Here is a 16,693-nt window from a genome sequence, read left to right on the forward strand (position 1 = left end):
CAGAAATATTCTCTCCTACATCCTCTTGGGGACAACAGTAGGAATTTATAAGACAGCTTTGGATACAGAGCAGATAAGGAGTCCCAAACTACTCTGAGGAAACCAAAAGGCATTTCCAGATTGTTAATCAAAGCCTGCTTTAAATGTACCATCTACCAGACTGTCACCAGATTGTTAATTCAAAGCCTGCTTTAAAAATGCCATCTTGGACAACATACCACTGGCTACAAAAGAGTCCTAGGGCACAATTACCATTCCTAATACCTCCTGATGAAGTGTTTACATGTCACATCTCCAATTTCACTAGGGATCCCACAATCAGGCTTAGTGTTTCTCCTATTCCAAAAGCCGATGGAAACAAATGGCCATTTGATGCAAAATGAAACAATCCCCTCGTGCATTAAAAAAAAATAAATCAAGAAATTGGAGAAATCAAGAAATTGGTCAGTTCTGCCTCAAATATGCTGTGGGAAATGGGATAAATGAGCACGTACCTCTATCTCTATTTCCTGAGCCAGAAAATAAGAAAACACTTGCCTTGTTTATTTAGCATTGACATGATGTTAAAACAAAACAAAAAAAAATGTTAAGTGCTTAAGAGCTTTCACATTTGAAGTTTACAAAATCAGAAAAATCATGATGGCATTGTACTCCCCTGAAATGGAAATTCTTTGCAGCTGTACAGCTAGGCAGCACTTGATTCAAGTTTGGTATTTGCTCCAGACTGTAGGGGTTAGCTTAACAGTAACCACAGTTACAAATAAACAGAGAATAGCACACACAGAAAACAGGACTCCAAGTGTGTCTGAATTCGTGGGTATGTAAATGATTTTCCATTTGTTTTAGGATGTTGTGCTGTGTGTGGAGGAAGCATGTAAAATCCACAAACAACTCATGAACTTCCTTGAAAATGAATAGTGTTGAGAGTTCAGATTATGGTACTCATGGTTTCCATCTTTTTTCTCTGTCTCCTGTGAATTTCTAACATAAAATCTCATCAGTGAAAAAAAAAATGGAACCAGGGGAAAGTCCAAAACAAATCGACCTATCTTTGCTTCTACGTAAGCACCTATCTTCTGAGTGATTGAGCTTTGAAATCAAGGAGTGAAAGAGGAAAAAAGCATTAAGGACCAGAAGTAAAATGTGATACAATAACATATGCAAATCTGTCTCTCTGAGCATCACAACATAGTCTTTAGACAGAATCCAGTGAAAAGAAATTTATCTGGTAGCCCCTATGGAATGAGGATTAACCAGCTCCTGGCTGCTACACACTACCTACTTTAGCCAGGTCAAAGGAGGCTGGGGTACCACCTCACCTCTGGGGCAGCAACTTCTCTCCAGCCAGGTAGCCAGACTTGTGCACTTCCTTATTGAAGTCACCGTATTTAGACTGGACGGCATAGGAGGCCAACAGCACAGCAGTTTCAGGTGGGCAATAAATGTCATCATTGAGAATGCCCTCCTTTACTTGCAGAAAGAACAGGCGCTGGGTGATATCCTGGATCAGTTCTTCAGATACATCCTCTGGGTAGAACTTGGCCCGGAACTTGAAGAGCAACGGGCTTTCCTTCCGCACATCCTGTGCAGTCACCTGGGAGGAGCAAGGAGGTTATATAGGCTCTCAAAAATAGATTTTGGTGATGGGAGAATATCTGTGAGGTACTGTAAGAGACTGTAAATTTGGGTACTCTTCTAAGGCTGGGAGGCAACTCTCATAATTTAAAAAAAAATAAAAATAAAAAACAGAAAACAAAAGTATTATTTTCATTGGGAAATCTTATACACATTTCTTCCTCTTGAGAATTTTCCTCTTAAAAAATAATACACAATGATGACAGAAGCCACCATTATACCGATCTCAAATTCTTTTTTTTAGTTTAATTAAATTTTTATTTTTTTATATTAATTATAGTTTATTTACTTTGTATCCCAGCTGTAGCCCCCTCCTTCATTCCCTCCCAATCCCTCTTTCCCTCCCTCTTCTTCTCCGATGCCCCCTCCCCAATCCACTGCTAGGGGAGGTCCTCCTCTCCTTCCATCTAACCCTAGCTTATCAGGTCTCATCAGGCTGCAATGTCCTCCTCTGTGGCCTAACAAGGCTGCTCCTCCCTAGGTTGGGAGGTGGGAGGTCAAAGAGCCAGCCACTGAGTTCATGTTAGAGACAGTTCCTGTTCCCATTACTAGGGAACCCACTAGGATACTGAGCTGCCATGGGCTACATCTGAGCAGGGTTTCTAGGTTATATCCACGTATGGTCCTTGGTTGGAGAATCAGTCTCAGAAAAGTCCCCTGTGCCCAGATATATTTGGTCCTCGTGGAGCTGATCTCTAATTCTAAGGGTAGATTTAAGAACACTCCACTGTTTTTAAGCTTCTTTTATAAAACTTATTTTATTTTATATTTTGTGTGTGTGTGGATGTTAAACCACATGCATTCCTGGCATCTATGCTGGCCAGAAGAGGGCATCAGATATCCTGGAATTACAGTTGAGCCATCTCTCCCGGCCCAGACAGCTCTTCTTTCAAGTGTCTTCCAACTCAACAAACTCTTGGAGAATAGAAAGTCTGGCTGACACCTCAGAAATGTGTAGGTAAGACCATAAACCAGATGACCTTCTAAACCCGAAAATGGCTCCCAATTTACCCATTGTTGGGACCAGCAACATGACTCAGAAATTAAAGGCATTTGCTTCCAAGACTGATGATCTCATTTAGATCCTGGGGACCAACAAAGTGGAAGAGAGAATTGCCACATGTACCATGATATGCATGCATGCACAGATTCACATGCAGAGACATAAGAAATATAAATATAGTAAATAACTAAATTTAATTCTACAAAGTTTTCATCCTTTAAGAAAACAAGACTCTTTGAAGAATACAGTGAAATTCCCACAGCACAATATTGAGTCAACAGTTAGCCAGTTTGAGGATATGGAGAGGGAAGCCTGCCAGGTGTCTGAAGATACTACGCAGGGCTTTTCTGACAATCCTACAGACCTCAAATTTGCCCTAAACCACTAAAGCTTTGTCTAAAACAAGTCTAAATTAAAGAAGAGTCTCCACTCCTTTGGCTAGCCATCTTGCTCAGAAGTCAAAGTTGAAATACAGAAACTTTCCTTTGGTTGAGTCCTCTGCCTATAGTTTGATGAAAGTAACAGGAGTATAGTGTTGGGCTAGCTGTAATCACGACACTCTGAAAGTGGAAACAAGAAGATCATATGTTCAAGATCAGTGTCTGCCACATATGGAACTTGAGACCAGCCTAGAACACAAAACCCTTTCTCAAAATAAAAAAGAGATGCTTGTTATGGAAGCTGCAGAACCAGCCATGCAGGCAAATGAGAAAAAAAAATCTTTTGTCTGTAGAAAGCAACAATCTTACATAAACATGGAAATCTTCCTCTGACTTAGGACAGCTGGCTAAGTTTGATTGTTCCCCTCCATGCAACTTTTTAAACTAACACTCTAAATAAGGTTCCCTTTGCTGATTGAGTATCTCAGGTTTGCTAGCCAGCATATGTTATGACCTGGAACAACTTCTGAGAGTGATGTACCTTCTTATTGAGTTTCAGCCAAGTAGAGAAAGCTTTTGTGTCCTGGTACTGCAGCCCAAAGAACCAAACTTCCCTCAAGCCAATAGTTTTCACCACCTGGAAAAGACAAAACAGTCAGTAGTTTAATATCTACCCTGTGCCAGGAATTAAAGAACATAAAGGTGGAACAAACTTAATTGACCCTAAAAAGGGTTTAAGGTACTGCCAGTCTGGAAAGAAAATGTACTTAAAGCCTATTGTCAGGGACGATGGCTCCTGGAAGATTGAGAGTCCATATTCTTCAAAGATGTGGTCTGTGGTAGGTTTCCCATACGCCAGTGGATGGCTCTACACCTAGGAACGTACTGGCAAGACTCTAGACTCTGTGGGTTAAGAAAAACGAGTATATGACGTTGAGAGATAAAGGATATGAAAGTAGATAGAAGGAGGTGAATATGACCAAAATGCATTGTGTACATGCATTAAATTCCCAAATAATTAAAAAAAAATATTTTAAAAAGTATTACTGTCATACAAGGAGTATGGATTAAAAAAAAAAGAACATAAGAGGAAAAGTACAAAACTGATGGATAAAAGGAGGGTCATTGTAATAAAAATATGTGTATGAAAATGTCATAAATTCATTGTCTTATACAATTAACAAATGCTTAATACATAATTAAAAAGAAAAAAAGAACTGGTATCACTTTCTTGCCCCACTAAGCACTACTGTGAATACTGGTACACACACATTATCATCTTTGATTCTCAAGAGACCTATTACAGAAGTACAATGGGGCTCACTATACAGACAGTAAAAACAAAATTCCAGAAAAGACATTATATGCCCAATGTGCAGATACTGAGCAACAGAGTTGATTTAAATTATGTCATATTTCCAAATGGAGCCAATTATCATACTCTCTGCCACTGCCTTCTTCTACTACAATGCTATATAGCATCTGCTCCCAGAATGGATTAGACTCTGTAGACAAAGATTCATGGGTTAACTCCTGTATCATATTCTCCTGGGGTACTCTCACATATTGTCCTTCAGCATTCTTGTTTTGTTTTTATTTATTTATTTTAATTTTTAAAAATTATTTTTAGTTTTATTAATTACAGTTTATTCTGTTTGTATCTCCCCCTCCCCGTACTTCCCTCCCTACTCCCCTCCCAATCCCACCCACCCTCTTCCCCATAGGTCCTCCTCCCCTTCCCTCTGATCCTAGTCTGTCAGGTCTCATCAGGAGTGGCTGCATTGTCTTCTTCTGTGGCCTGGTAAAGCTGCTCCTCCTTCTTTGGGGGAAGGTGATCAAAGAGCAGGCCAGTCAGTTCATGTTGGAAACAGTCCCTGTCCCCATTACTATGGAGGCCACTTGGACACTGAACTGCCATAGGCTACCTCCATGGAGGGGTTTCAGGCCATCTCCATGAGTGGTCTTTGGCAGGAATATCAGTTTCAGAAAAGACCCCTGTGCCCAGACTTTTTGGATCTGTTGCTCTCCTTGTGGAGCTCCTGTCTTCTCCAGGTCTTACTATCTCCCACTTCTTTCATTAAGATTCCCTGCATTCTGCCCAAAGTTTGGCTATGAATCTCAGCATCTACCTGCAGAGTCTTTCAGAGGCCTTCTGTGGTAGGCTCCTGTCCTGTTCCCTGTTTTCTCCCTCCTCAGATGTCTATCCCCTTTGCCTATCTGAATGGTGATTGAACATCTTAGCCAGAGTCCTCCTTCAACACATGCTGGAGAGGATATGGAGAAAGGGGAACCCTCCTTCACTGCTGGTGGGAATGTAAACTTATACAACCACTTTGGAAATCAATCTGGTGCTTTCTCAGACAATTAGGAATAGCGCTTCCTCAAGATCCAGTTATACCACTCCTAGGCATATATCCAAAAGATGCTCAATTATACAACAAGGACATTTGCTCAACCATATTTGTAGTACCTTTATTTATAATTGCCAGAAGCTGGAAACAACCCAGATGTCCCTCAGTTGAGGAATGGATACAGAATTTGTGGTACTTTTACACAATGGAATACTACTCAGCAATTAAAAAAAAAAAAAAAAGGAAATCATATTATTCCTTTATAATAAATAAAAATCAAGAATGCTTTTCTGAATGGGGATTGAACATCTTAGCCAGAGTCCTCCTTCCTGATTAGCTTCCTTAGGTATATTTTAGTATGTTTATCCTATATTATATGTCTAGTATCCACTTAGGAGTGAGTATATACCCTGTGTGTCTTTCTGCTTCTGGGATAGCTCACTCAGGATGATGTTTTCCGGTTCCCACCATTTACCTGCAAATTTCATGATTTCCTTGTTTTTTATCGCTGAGTAATATTCCATTGTGTAGATTTACCACAATTTCTGTATCCATTCCTCCAATGAGGGGTATCTGGGCTGTTTCCAACTTCTGGCTACTACAAATAAAGCTGCTACAAACATGGTTGAGCAGATGTCCTTGTTGTATACTTGAGCATCTTTTGGATATATGCCTCGAAGTGGTATAGCTGGATCTTGAGGAAGCATTATTCCCAATTGTCTGAGATAGCGCCAGATCGATTTCCAAAGTGGTTGTACAAGTTTACATTTCTACCATCAATTGAGGTGGGTTCCCCTTTTTCCACAAAAATATTTTTTTTGCTTTTTTGAGGCAGAGTTTCTCTGCATAGCCTTGGCTGTCTTGGACTCACTTTGTAGACCAGACTGGCCTGGAACTCACAGAGATGCACATAGCTCTGCTTCCCTGAGTACTGGGATTAAAGGAATGTGCCACCATGCCCATTTCATCTGTAATTTGCTACCATGCAAATCTTTTATCTGTAATTTGCAGCCAGTGAATTTCTTTCACTGGTTCTAACTTCCTCATTATCTAATTTAGGAGAAATTTTTAAATGATCTCACAAGAAGTGATGGGTAGGGGAAGTGTTTTTTTCTTTCCTTTTTTTTTTTAATGGTTCTTGCCCTACATTTAACATAGGACCCAAGTTCTAGCTCTGATTTTTCAATATGATTTCAGAATTATGTTTGAAATACAACTGGTGAAAAGAAGAAAAGTTCCAAATGTTCAAATCCTAGAGAAAGAAAAAGACCCACTGAAGACAGAATAGGTTACAGGGCTACCATGCATAGGTACTGAAGGAGTGGTGTAAAAGAAACTGAACTGGTAAAGGAACAACTGGCTTTTTACCTAAACCAAGAGTCCATTTGTGGCAGCTCAGAAAACCTAAGACAGAAGGGAATTTTGATATGAGTACTGCCTCCTTTTTTGTGAGCATAGGGAAATCAAAACGGTATGAAATTTCCACTTCCTTAAGCTCTTGAGCTTGGAGCGATGCTGAAGTTCCAAAGTGAGGATATGAGAGGAAGGAAATACAGTCTAAAGTCAGAACTGATACTGAAAAAGAACAAAGGACAAAAGAGATGACCTGTGACTACAGGCTACAAGGAAATCTCCAATTAAGGTCCATAGAGTGATGGGAGCCATTATGATCAGCCAACACTTGGCTCCATTTCCAATCTCAAGAACAAGGAAACTGGGCTAACAATTACTCACTTCCAATTTTTTATAGTAGCCAAGACGTCTATTTCAGGTGGGGCAGGGCTAGAGGGATGAAAGTCCCTGCTTTTCAAGGTAAAGAAAAATATCTAGCTCTTTGTTCTAGAAATAAAACCTCTATGCATCCAGTGAGCAGATTCCTTACAATGCTGAGAAATGGCTCAGTCCCTGGGAAAAATATATTTGCTCCCTTTGGTATCAGACATCCTGCTTAGATGACCTAAGCTAGGATTCAAAGTTTCCCTTAAGAAACCCTAAAGAAGAACACAGTGAATGACTATACCCAAGAGGTCTTGGGGTATGGTGGAAGTGAGGTGCACCAAAAACATCATTAAATCAAGATGATTGGGAAACTATCCCAATAAACAAATTTTGGATAGAAAAGAAAAAGAAACTTCTAGTGGCTGTGAATTCTGTTTTGTACTCTGCACTGATCCCCCTAATAGACTGTGTAGAGTAAACAGCGTTAACACAGCACAGACTAGAAAACTGAAGTCCAGGGATGTACCTATCAAGTTGCCTTCAAAGTGTGTATATCCCCATACATAAGTACTACTCTCAGCTTTGGTCAGAGGAGCTTCTTTGTGCCTGTGCTCAGCAGAAACTATGAATTCTTAACTGTCCTAAGTGGCAAGAATAAGCGACTATTGAATGTTCAGCCTTAAATCGAACATCTATATCACCTCCTCCAAGGTACCATGAAACTCAACAAAGAGAGGACAGAAAGAATGTTAAGAGCAGGCATGGCATGGCCATTGCAGTCCAGAACTCAGAGCAGCTGTGAATACCCACATGAGATCTACATGAGATCTGAGCTAATATCTTGTCATGGAAAAGACTTTTTATGCCACACCCATCCCTGAAGATCTACAGGTAGTTACTGGTTGCTAACCAAGCTTCTGTAAATGATCCTTAAGAAACTCACTATTTTGGGGGGGGGTGGTCGAGGGGGCAGACATAAAAGTGAAAAAGGAACTAGAGCAGAGAATAAGAGAAAGAGGTCAATAGGAGTAGGAATTGGAACTAATGAGAAAAATGGAGGAGTGAATATATCAAAATACATTAAGTACATTTACTGACAATATTATGCTGGGAGTGGTGGTGTACACCTTTACTCCCAGGACTCAGGGAGGCAGAGGCAGGTGGATCACAGTGATATCAATGCTAATAGCCTGGTCTACAAAGTGAGTATAGGACAGCCAAGGCTACACAGAGAAATCCTGTCTCAAAAGAAAGAGAAGGAGAAAGTAAAAGGAGGAGGAGGAGGAAAGAGAGAAAGAATGTTATACCAAAATGGGCATGGTGGTGCACACCTTTAATCCCTAGCACTCAAGAGGAGAGGGAGAGAGAGGTGAATCTCTGAAGACAGCCTGGTCTACAGAGTGAGTTCCAGGACAGCCAGTGCTACCACCAAACACACAAAATTCTGTCTCAAAAGAAAATAATAACAAAAAGAAAGATAAACCAATTATTATGTATAATTAACACATGGTAATAAAAAAACTACAGAGAAATAAAATCATAATCCAATGAAAGGAAGAGATTTGATTATAAGAAAGTCATTGCTTATCAGGTTTTCTCAAATAATTAACAATTTTTTTTTTTAAAAGTGAGCAGCCTGGTCAGGCCACAGAGGAGGACCATGCAGCCAGTTCTGATGAGACCTGATAGGTTAGGGTCAGATGGAAGGGGAGGAGGACCTCCCTTATCACTGGACTTCAAGAGGGGCAGGGAGGAGAAGAAAGAGAGAGGGTTGGATTAGGAAGGAATGAGGGAGGGGGCTATAGCTGGGATACAAAGTGAATAAACTATAATTAATATAAAAAATAAAAATTAAAAAGTGAAGAAAAATAAAATAAAGATAAATTAATTAATTAACTTAAAAATAAAATCATTGTTAACTTCTAAGTGCTTTGAGGTCTAAGACAAACCCCCCTTTGCCTCTTTTATTTACTTGTAGAAGTCAATTCAAGAGTCAATGCCACCTTCCTGGTATATTACCTGCATTTATCTCCGTAGAAAACCAGCAACATTATGAGCTATCTCAGAAGCCTAGAGCTGTATCAAGCAAGACCAGAGCCTTAAGAAAGAAAAATTCTGCATGAGAAATTATGTGCAAAACTGCATAAATGCCCAAACATCTGAGGTACACGAGATTCTATTGCAGGCCGGCAGCAGCTGCATCATCCACCCACCCAAAAAATAAAATCTATGGTTAACTGAAAAAAATCTGTAAGATGCTAACACAACCTCTGCTTCTTCTGCTGCACACAGCCTGTACTGCAGTGAGTATCTTCACAGAAAAACTACACTCAGCCCAGTTTCTGTCTGTAGGCAAAGGGCACTCAAAGGGCATAGTTGACAGAAGGCATTGGGAAAAGTAGAATCTACCCAGGTTCAAGCTCGAACTTATACCTCCTTATAGCTGTGTGACGGTAAGCAAAACTTTCCCCCTCACTAAGCCTTAGTATCTCATTTGGAGGATGGAAATACGACTAATATTAATGTTGTAATAGGTGTTAATAATCCTACAAAATAAAATCAGAAAGTAAAAAGTCTGCCAGTCATTGTGTTTCACTGAGTCAGAAAAGTTTTGTGATTTTTATGGTTTTCTCAACTGAACTCTCAGGACATTTCCCACATAATGTTTGGCTATTAATAATATCAACTATTAGAATGGCTGAGAAACCAGGCAAGATCTCTATATACAAACATATGCAATAATAATAGCATATATTTCACTAATAATAGGAATTAGTAAAAAAGAGGCCATAAAACTGAAGGAGGGGGGATGAGTATATAGGAGGGCTTGGAGGGAGGAAAAGGAAGGGAGAAATGTAATTACACTACACTCTCAAAAACAAAAATAACGTTATTCATAGTGGTGGTCCTGCCACCTAGTGGCACATACATAATTCAAGATGAAATCATTTGAAAACTCTGCTTTAAGAAATTAAAGCAAGCAACTGCAGTATGCCTGCAGCAAAATTTATTCTTTCTCTTTCTTGGCAGCAAGCACACTCATAAAAAGAAACAGAGGTAATTGAAAGCAACTGTGTGCCCCATTCCCCTTTCCCACCAGGCCTTGGGCCTCCCTCAAGCTATGGCTTCCTATTGTTGCATGTTATTTATCACTGGCTGCCAAGAAATATGCTTCCTCTTTCTTTTACTTCTTTCTGGTCCCAGGCCAGATGCCTGCTGAGTTCCTGGATGGCCCTAGAGCTTTAGTCAATTCCTCTCAAGCTTCTGTTCTACTAGGAGGACTTCCTTGAATGATGGGTCTCAAAAGTCAGGTAGAATGGATTTCTTCCCTGTGTTTTATCAAGTTGGAGAAAGGAAAGTGCTCAAATCCTCCCACCACCTGTGCACAAAGACCTCTGTAGATTCTCATTTTCTCTTGCTTTCACCTCAAGAGAGATAGTTGCTTGGTATCTCATCAAGTTCAAATCTTTCTCCAATAGTTTTTGCCTATGATGATTTCACAGCTCTGACCTTTCTGCCCTTTCTGGCTGTATTCCCTTTTGTATGGCAGCCTCTCAGGGACCTAAGAACAGTAAACGCATCTTCTATGAGCGATCTCTAACACCTCCATGTAACACCTCCATTCACCCCATACTATGTAGTGAAGCGGGAGAAAAGTATCTTTGTTCAGAACTGTATATGAAACTCTGTATCACAACTTGCAAGTGACATGACCTACCAAAGAATGTTCTTTGTCCTATCGGGACAGTATGATTGTGATGATTAAAGAATCCAGCTATATGCATTACCTCAAGTATTAATAACATCAAACCCAACTTACCATTTTTCAAGAATACAATGTATGGTTGCTAACAGCAGTCACCATGCTGTATAATATAACTCAAGGTCATTTTTCATTTGTTCCTATGTCTGTTGAGACAGGATTTCATGTTGCTTCACCTGGCCTCAATTAAAACTCACTATGTTCCTGAACTCCTGATTTTCCTACCTCTATCTTCAGAGATTACAGGCTACCACACCCAAATTCAGGCTCACTGTAAAGTGAATGAAATTTTATCTAAAGCAGCCAGCCTGGGATAGTCTATAGTAGGTGCTCCATAAATATACTTCCCAAGACAATGATCATCTGGATTAGAATTTATCTGGTTTTCTCAGTCCTTTCCTTGATGATTATGAAAGACTAAAGTCTCTTAGGACTCCATCTGGGAGGAAATAACCTGAGGAAGCTAGCACGTCTGTAACTCAGCAGGCTTAGACAGGAAGATTGCCTCAAGTTCTAGGCAGCATCCACTACATAATAAAAATTAAGTCAGCCAGAGTTATATGGCAAGGTGTCATCTCCCTCTCAAAATTTACCATTCCAACCTGCCCAGGGCTGGCAGAAATAGGGGCCTCCCACAGAACTACACGCAGAGTGCATAAAGCAAACCAACACCAAGAATGAGTTACTGAGTTGAGGCTTTTTAAAATTAATCAAACTTTGTCCACAGATTTTCTTTTGCCCCGGCCTCTAAGTCATGTCTTCCTTTCCTTCAGCAACCACCCTCCTCCAATACAAAAACCCAAAGCCCCAGTGGTAAGAGGAAGAGGAACATCTGGTTTGTGAGAGGATCATTTGTTTTGGGAGAAGAGTGAGTAGGATCAGAACTCTGGAAGGAGTGTAAGAAGAGGCCAAAGTAAAACTCACCGTGACTGACACTCTCCCCTCTGTACCTCTTCTTAAAATTTTACCATCTAAAACAAAGGACCTAGGGCTTTATTTGGTATAGTGGATACATCTTATGTTAGAAGCCAATCCAGATGAGATGTTCTATGAGCTGCCTGTCTCTTCCTACCAACTCAAAGGAGGCATTTTCCTTCTTTTACAGAAAAGGGTTGTCTGAACTCTAAACAATGGAAATACAGAAGGGTAAGAAGAAGATATGCAGAAATGGTGACAGGGATAAATGTCTGAGAAATAACCAAATTTGAGAAATCATTCACAAATACGGAAACTAAGGGCCAAAGGAAGAAAGTAAGGGAAATATTTTCATGAAACAATAAGAAATGTGGCAAAGCCAGCTCCAGAGACCAGAATTTCTGACTGTCTATTAAGTGTCCTTTTAACTTCATAAGTCTAGTCTGTCCCTTTAAAAGCTGTCCAGTATAAAACCCACATGCAAAGAGGGAATGCAAAATGCGTTCAGTCATTGCAGCTAGTACTGGAATGGGAGCTATGTGAATGTCAACACAGTATTTATATATTTAAAAGTTCCTCACACTAACTTGTGTTTTTAGAAATTACTCATCAGTGCTTAACCTACACTATTAAAAATAAAAACACAGAAAAAAAGTATAGAGAGAAGGAGTAAGTTCCAACTAAATCAAAAATTAGATTACTGAGCTATCTCCCAATTCTAGTTCATGAGACAAAAAGCAGCATTAGAAAGGGAACCATCATTTACTACTCTACATGCTTGCATATAAGACTCTCTTCCAGGCTATTCGGGTTTCCTTATTGTCTTGTCCATTTCTGATCTGGAATTTTATGCAACCTTCTATGCCAATGTAACAAAGTTTTTTTTTTTTTTGGGGGGGGGTAATGTTAAAGATATAAATAATATTACATTTTTATAAAAAAGACCTATAAAGTAGGCATTAATTTTCCCCTTTCTTTCACATTTGTGTATGTCCATGGATGCACGTGCACAGTCTGCATGTAGAAGTGAGAGAGCCACTTGAAGGCATGCAGGCACATACCAATAATCCTAGTACTTGAGGGGCTGAAGAATGAAGACTGTGAGTTAGAAGCCTACCTGGGATACCTAGTAAGTTCAAGGATAGCCCACGCTTTCTAAAAGAGACTTGCCTATGAATAGATACATAAATAAAAAACTGCAAATCTTTCAAAGTTAAAAGTTAAGGCTCCAAATATTCATATTTTCAGGAAATCGAGCATAGAATCACACTTCTGTCTCTTGTCTCCCTTGTGCAGGATTGAGGATGGGATATATTAGAGCAAGGAGACTAAAATTTCAGATTACTAAAATTAAACTTTGCCTCCTTTTTAATTAAGTCTGGAGCCAGCCTTTGTTTTCACCTTCTTTGGAAGGGCAAGTAGGAAAAGAGACCTTTTCCAAAGCATAGAAGGTATGTGACCTGCACTGTGACAAGACCTATTGCCAGAAGTGGTTAAGGAACAAGGCCTTCCATTACCTGGTCAAACAGCTGCTTGCCAGTGGTGTTGGGCTGAATGGCAAACTCCAGCTCTGCATCCATGGTGGTTACACGCACACTGATCTAGGATGAGAAGAAAGAAAGCAGATTAGTTGTTTGGCTTTGTACTCAGTAGGGGATGGTACAAATGTCTCTGCTCAACCTTGGAGAAAGAAACTAAAATGACAAGAAACTGAATAAAAAAGAAATTGGTATGAAGAAATGTATAATGGTGACACATCATAGCCTAACTATCCACATTACAGAAGATAAAAACACAGCCACAGATAATGCTCTACCAAGACACAAACAAAAATGCATATCATCCTACAACAAAGAGGAAGATAAGTATTCTCCACCTATACCAGCCAGTTCCAGCCCACAGCATTCTCTTCTTACCTCTGTCTACATCCTGGATTATTTATGACACACTAGTAGATAGCCGCTGAAGCAAGGTTCTGAAGCAAGCACACTGGGTTCTCCACTATGAATTTTCCAAGCTATAATAACAACCTTCAAAGCAACATGTACCACTGATGCGATGAGGGGGTTGTGTGATCAATGACCCTTTCATGGGAGTAATCTAAGATCATTGAAAAACACGAATATCTATATTCGATTACTAACAGTACCAAAATTACAGTTACCAAGTAGCAAGAAAAACAATTTTATGGTTTGAGGTCACACAACATGAAGAAATGTATTAAAGGGTTGCAGCATTAGGAAGGTTGAGAACCACTGCAATAGAGGCATGATGGGTATAAACTAACAACTTTCTAATGGAGTTTGAGGTCTACTCTACAGGAGGAAATTCATGTCCAGTACTGTAATCCTGCTCAAAAAAACCATGGCTGGGAAGGTCATATGCCCTAGTGGGTAACCTATTTCTATAGTTTTACTCAATAGACATGTAGTCAAACTGGCCTCTAAATATGTATTTATATCCATAGATTAGTTTTTTCTTCTAAGCTTTAAAGACGGTTTTTGTTTTGTATTGGTTTGTTATTGTTTTTATTTTTACGTATAATTTTATTTATTTACTGCAATTTATTCACTTTGTATCCCAGCTATAACCCCCCCTCATTCCCTCCCAATCATGCCCTCCCTCCCTCATTGCCTCCCATGCCCCTTCCCCAGTCCACTGAGAGTGGAGGACCTCCTCCCCTTCCATCTGATCCTAGCCTATCAGGTCTCATCAGGGCTGTTTTTCATAGTCTTCCTCTGAGGCCTGTACAGGCTGTTCCCTCCTCAGAGGGAGGTAATCAAAGAGCCAGCCATTGAGTTCATGTCAGAGATAGACCCTGCTCCCCTTTTTAGGGAGCCCATTTGGACAATGAGCTGCCACAGGCTACCTCTGTGCAGGGGGTCCAGGTTATCTCCATGAATGGTCCTTGGTTGGAGTGTCAGTGTCAGAAAAGACCCCTAGGCCCAAATTTTTTGGTTCTGTTGTTCTCCTTGTGGAGCTCCAGACCCTTCCAGATCTTTCTATCTCTCCCTTCTTTAATAAGATTCCCTGCACTCTGTCCTAAGTTTGGCTATGAGTCTCAGCATTGGTTTTAATATCCTGTTAGGTAGAGTCTTTCAGAGGCCCTCTGTGGTAGGCTCCTGTCCTGTTCCTTATTTTCACCCTCTTCTAATGTATATCCCATTTGCCTTTCTGAATGGAGATTAAGCATCTTACTCAGGGTCTTCCTTATTGCTTAGCTTCTTTAGGTGTACATATTTTAATATGATTATCCTATATTATGTCTAATAACCACTTATAAGTGAGTATATACCATATGTGTCTTTCTGCTTCTGGGATAGCTCACTCAGGATGATCTTTTCTAGTTCCCACCATTTGCCTGCAAATTTCACGACTTCCTTGTTTTTAATTGCTGAGTAGTATTCCATTGTGTAAATGCACCACAATTTCTGTATCCATTCCTCCATTGAGGGACATCTGGGTTGTTTCCAGGTTCTGGCTATTACGAATAAAGCTTCTATGAACATGGTTGAGCAAATGTCCTTGCTGTATACTTGAGCATATTTTGGATATATGCCTAGGAGTGGTATAGCTGGATCTTGAGAAACGCTTAAGAAATGCTCAACATCCTTACTCATCGAGAAATGCAAATCAAAACAAGCCAGAGATTTCACCTTACACCCATCAGAATGGCTAAGCTCAAAAACTCAAGTGACAACACATGCTCAAAAGGGTGTGGAGAAAGGGGAACCCTCCTCCTCCATTATTGGTGGGAATGTAAACTTGTACAACCACTTTGGAAATCAATTTGGTGCTTTCTCAGACTATTATGAATAGTGCTTCCTCAAGATCCAGCTATACCACTGTTGTTGTTTTGTTTGTTTGTTTGCTTGCTTGCTTGCTTTTTAATGGCTTTCAGTTAATACAGACTCATGAGTGGCCAAACGTTGAGTGCTTGGTCCTAAACAAGGCATCTTCATTTACCCACTCCTCACCAAAGCCCAGATAAAGTCATAAAAGATGGAGCAGAAAGAATGTAAGTGCTGGAGGATGGAGAGGAATACTACAAACACTGTCTTCTGGTTATGGTATGGCAGCGGCAAAAATGAATGCACAGCAATGGTGGACATTTCCATAAGACCTGCACAATACTGGGCAGATCAATATAGATAGGGCAGGGGCCAATGAGACTCCATCCCTCCCTAAGGAGCTACAGCATATTAATTGTTGCAGGAGAGGAGTCATTTTGATGTAGCCACTGTTAAGTTGTCCTTGTAAGTAACCTCCCACACATGTTCATGCAAGCAACCCTAATTACATGCAGTGGAGGATTAAAAACAAAAACCCCATCGAAGGTAACGATAAGAAATGACAACATGAATATGATCAAAGTGTATGTGTATAAACAATGTCTATACAGACACATTTGTACATATATATTTTAAATTGTGTAAGAATAAAAATAAATTTAAGAAAACTGGGTTTCAAGCCTAACAATACCATAATGGGCTCAATTTACCAACCTGGATGGCTCTTATCCTTTTCTTGGGCCTTAGTTTCACTCATCTGCACAAGGGCAGAGAGACATGGGTTGGGGGAGCAATTAATTAAAACAATGTCTAAGGATCATTCTAATAATGAAGTCAGTGTTTCTATATACTACCTTGCTCTTCCTGCATTTGTATTTTGTTCTTCTCTCCAAGAATAGGAGAAGAAAGGAACATCAGTAAAGATGAATGTGTGCATTATAAATGTGCTACCAAAGCCAAGTTAATGGAAGGACAAAGAGAGGCACCCAGGTACAGATCAAACTATCAGGCAGCAGAGAAAAGTGAGGGGCAAAATGATATAATTATACTTCAATCGAAAACTATTTTAAATAAAAATATTAACATTCTATTTTAAATGAAAAGAGAAAAATATCAATTAACAGTAAGTTATGAAA

The 16,693-nt window shown here is 39.8% G+C and overlaps 1 protein-coding gene and 1 non-coding gene across 2 annotated transcripts in view; one reads left to right on the top strand and one right to left on the bottom strand.

Annotated features, from left to right (window-relative positions):
- Positions 1 to 16,693, bottom strand: part of Msn (moesin) — a 76,333-nt gene that overhangs the window by 14,357 nt on the left and 45,283 nt on the right. The window contains exons 2-4 of the mRNA XM_055605088.1: positions 13,284 to 13,367; positions 3,560 to 3,655; positions 1,320 to 1,594 (exon numbers count right to left, since the gene is read on the bottom strand). Of these exons, the coding sequence (XP_055461063.1) occupies positions 1,320 to 1,594; positions 3,560 to 3,655; positions 13,284 to 13,367 (455 nt within the window). The remainder of the gene's footprint in view (positions 1 to 1,319; positions 1,595 to 3,559; positions 3,656 to 13,283; positions 13,368 to 16,693) is intronic.
- LOC129675060 (small Cajal body-specific RNA 3) lies at positions 3,312 to 3,454 on the top strand. The gene has a single exon (XR_008719868.1). It is a non-coding gene; the product is annotated as a small Cajal body-specific RNA 3 (non-coding RNA).

Source organism: Psammomys obesus, unplaced genomic scaffold (assembly GCF_907164565.1).
Source record: "Psammomys obesus unplaced genomic scaffold, mPsaObe1.curated_primary_1811, whole genome shotgun sequence".
Taxonomy (NCBI): domain Eukaryota; kingdom Metazoa; phylum Chordata; class Mammalia; order Rodentia; family Muridae; genus Psammomys; species Psammomys obesus.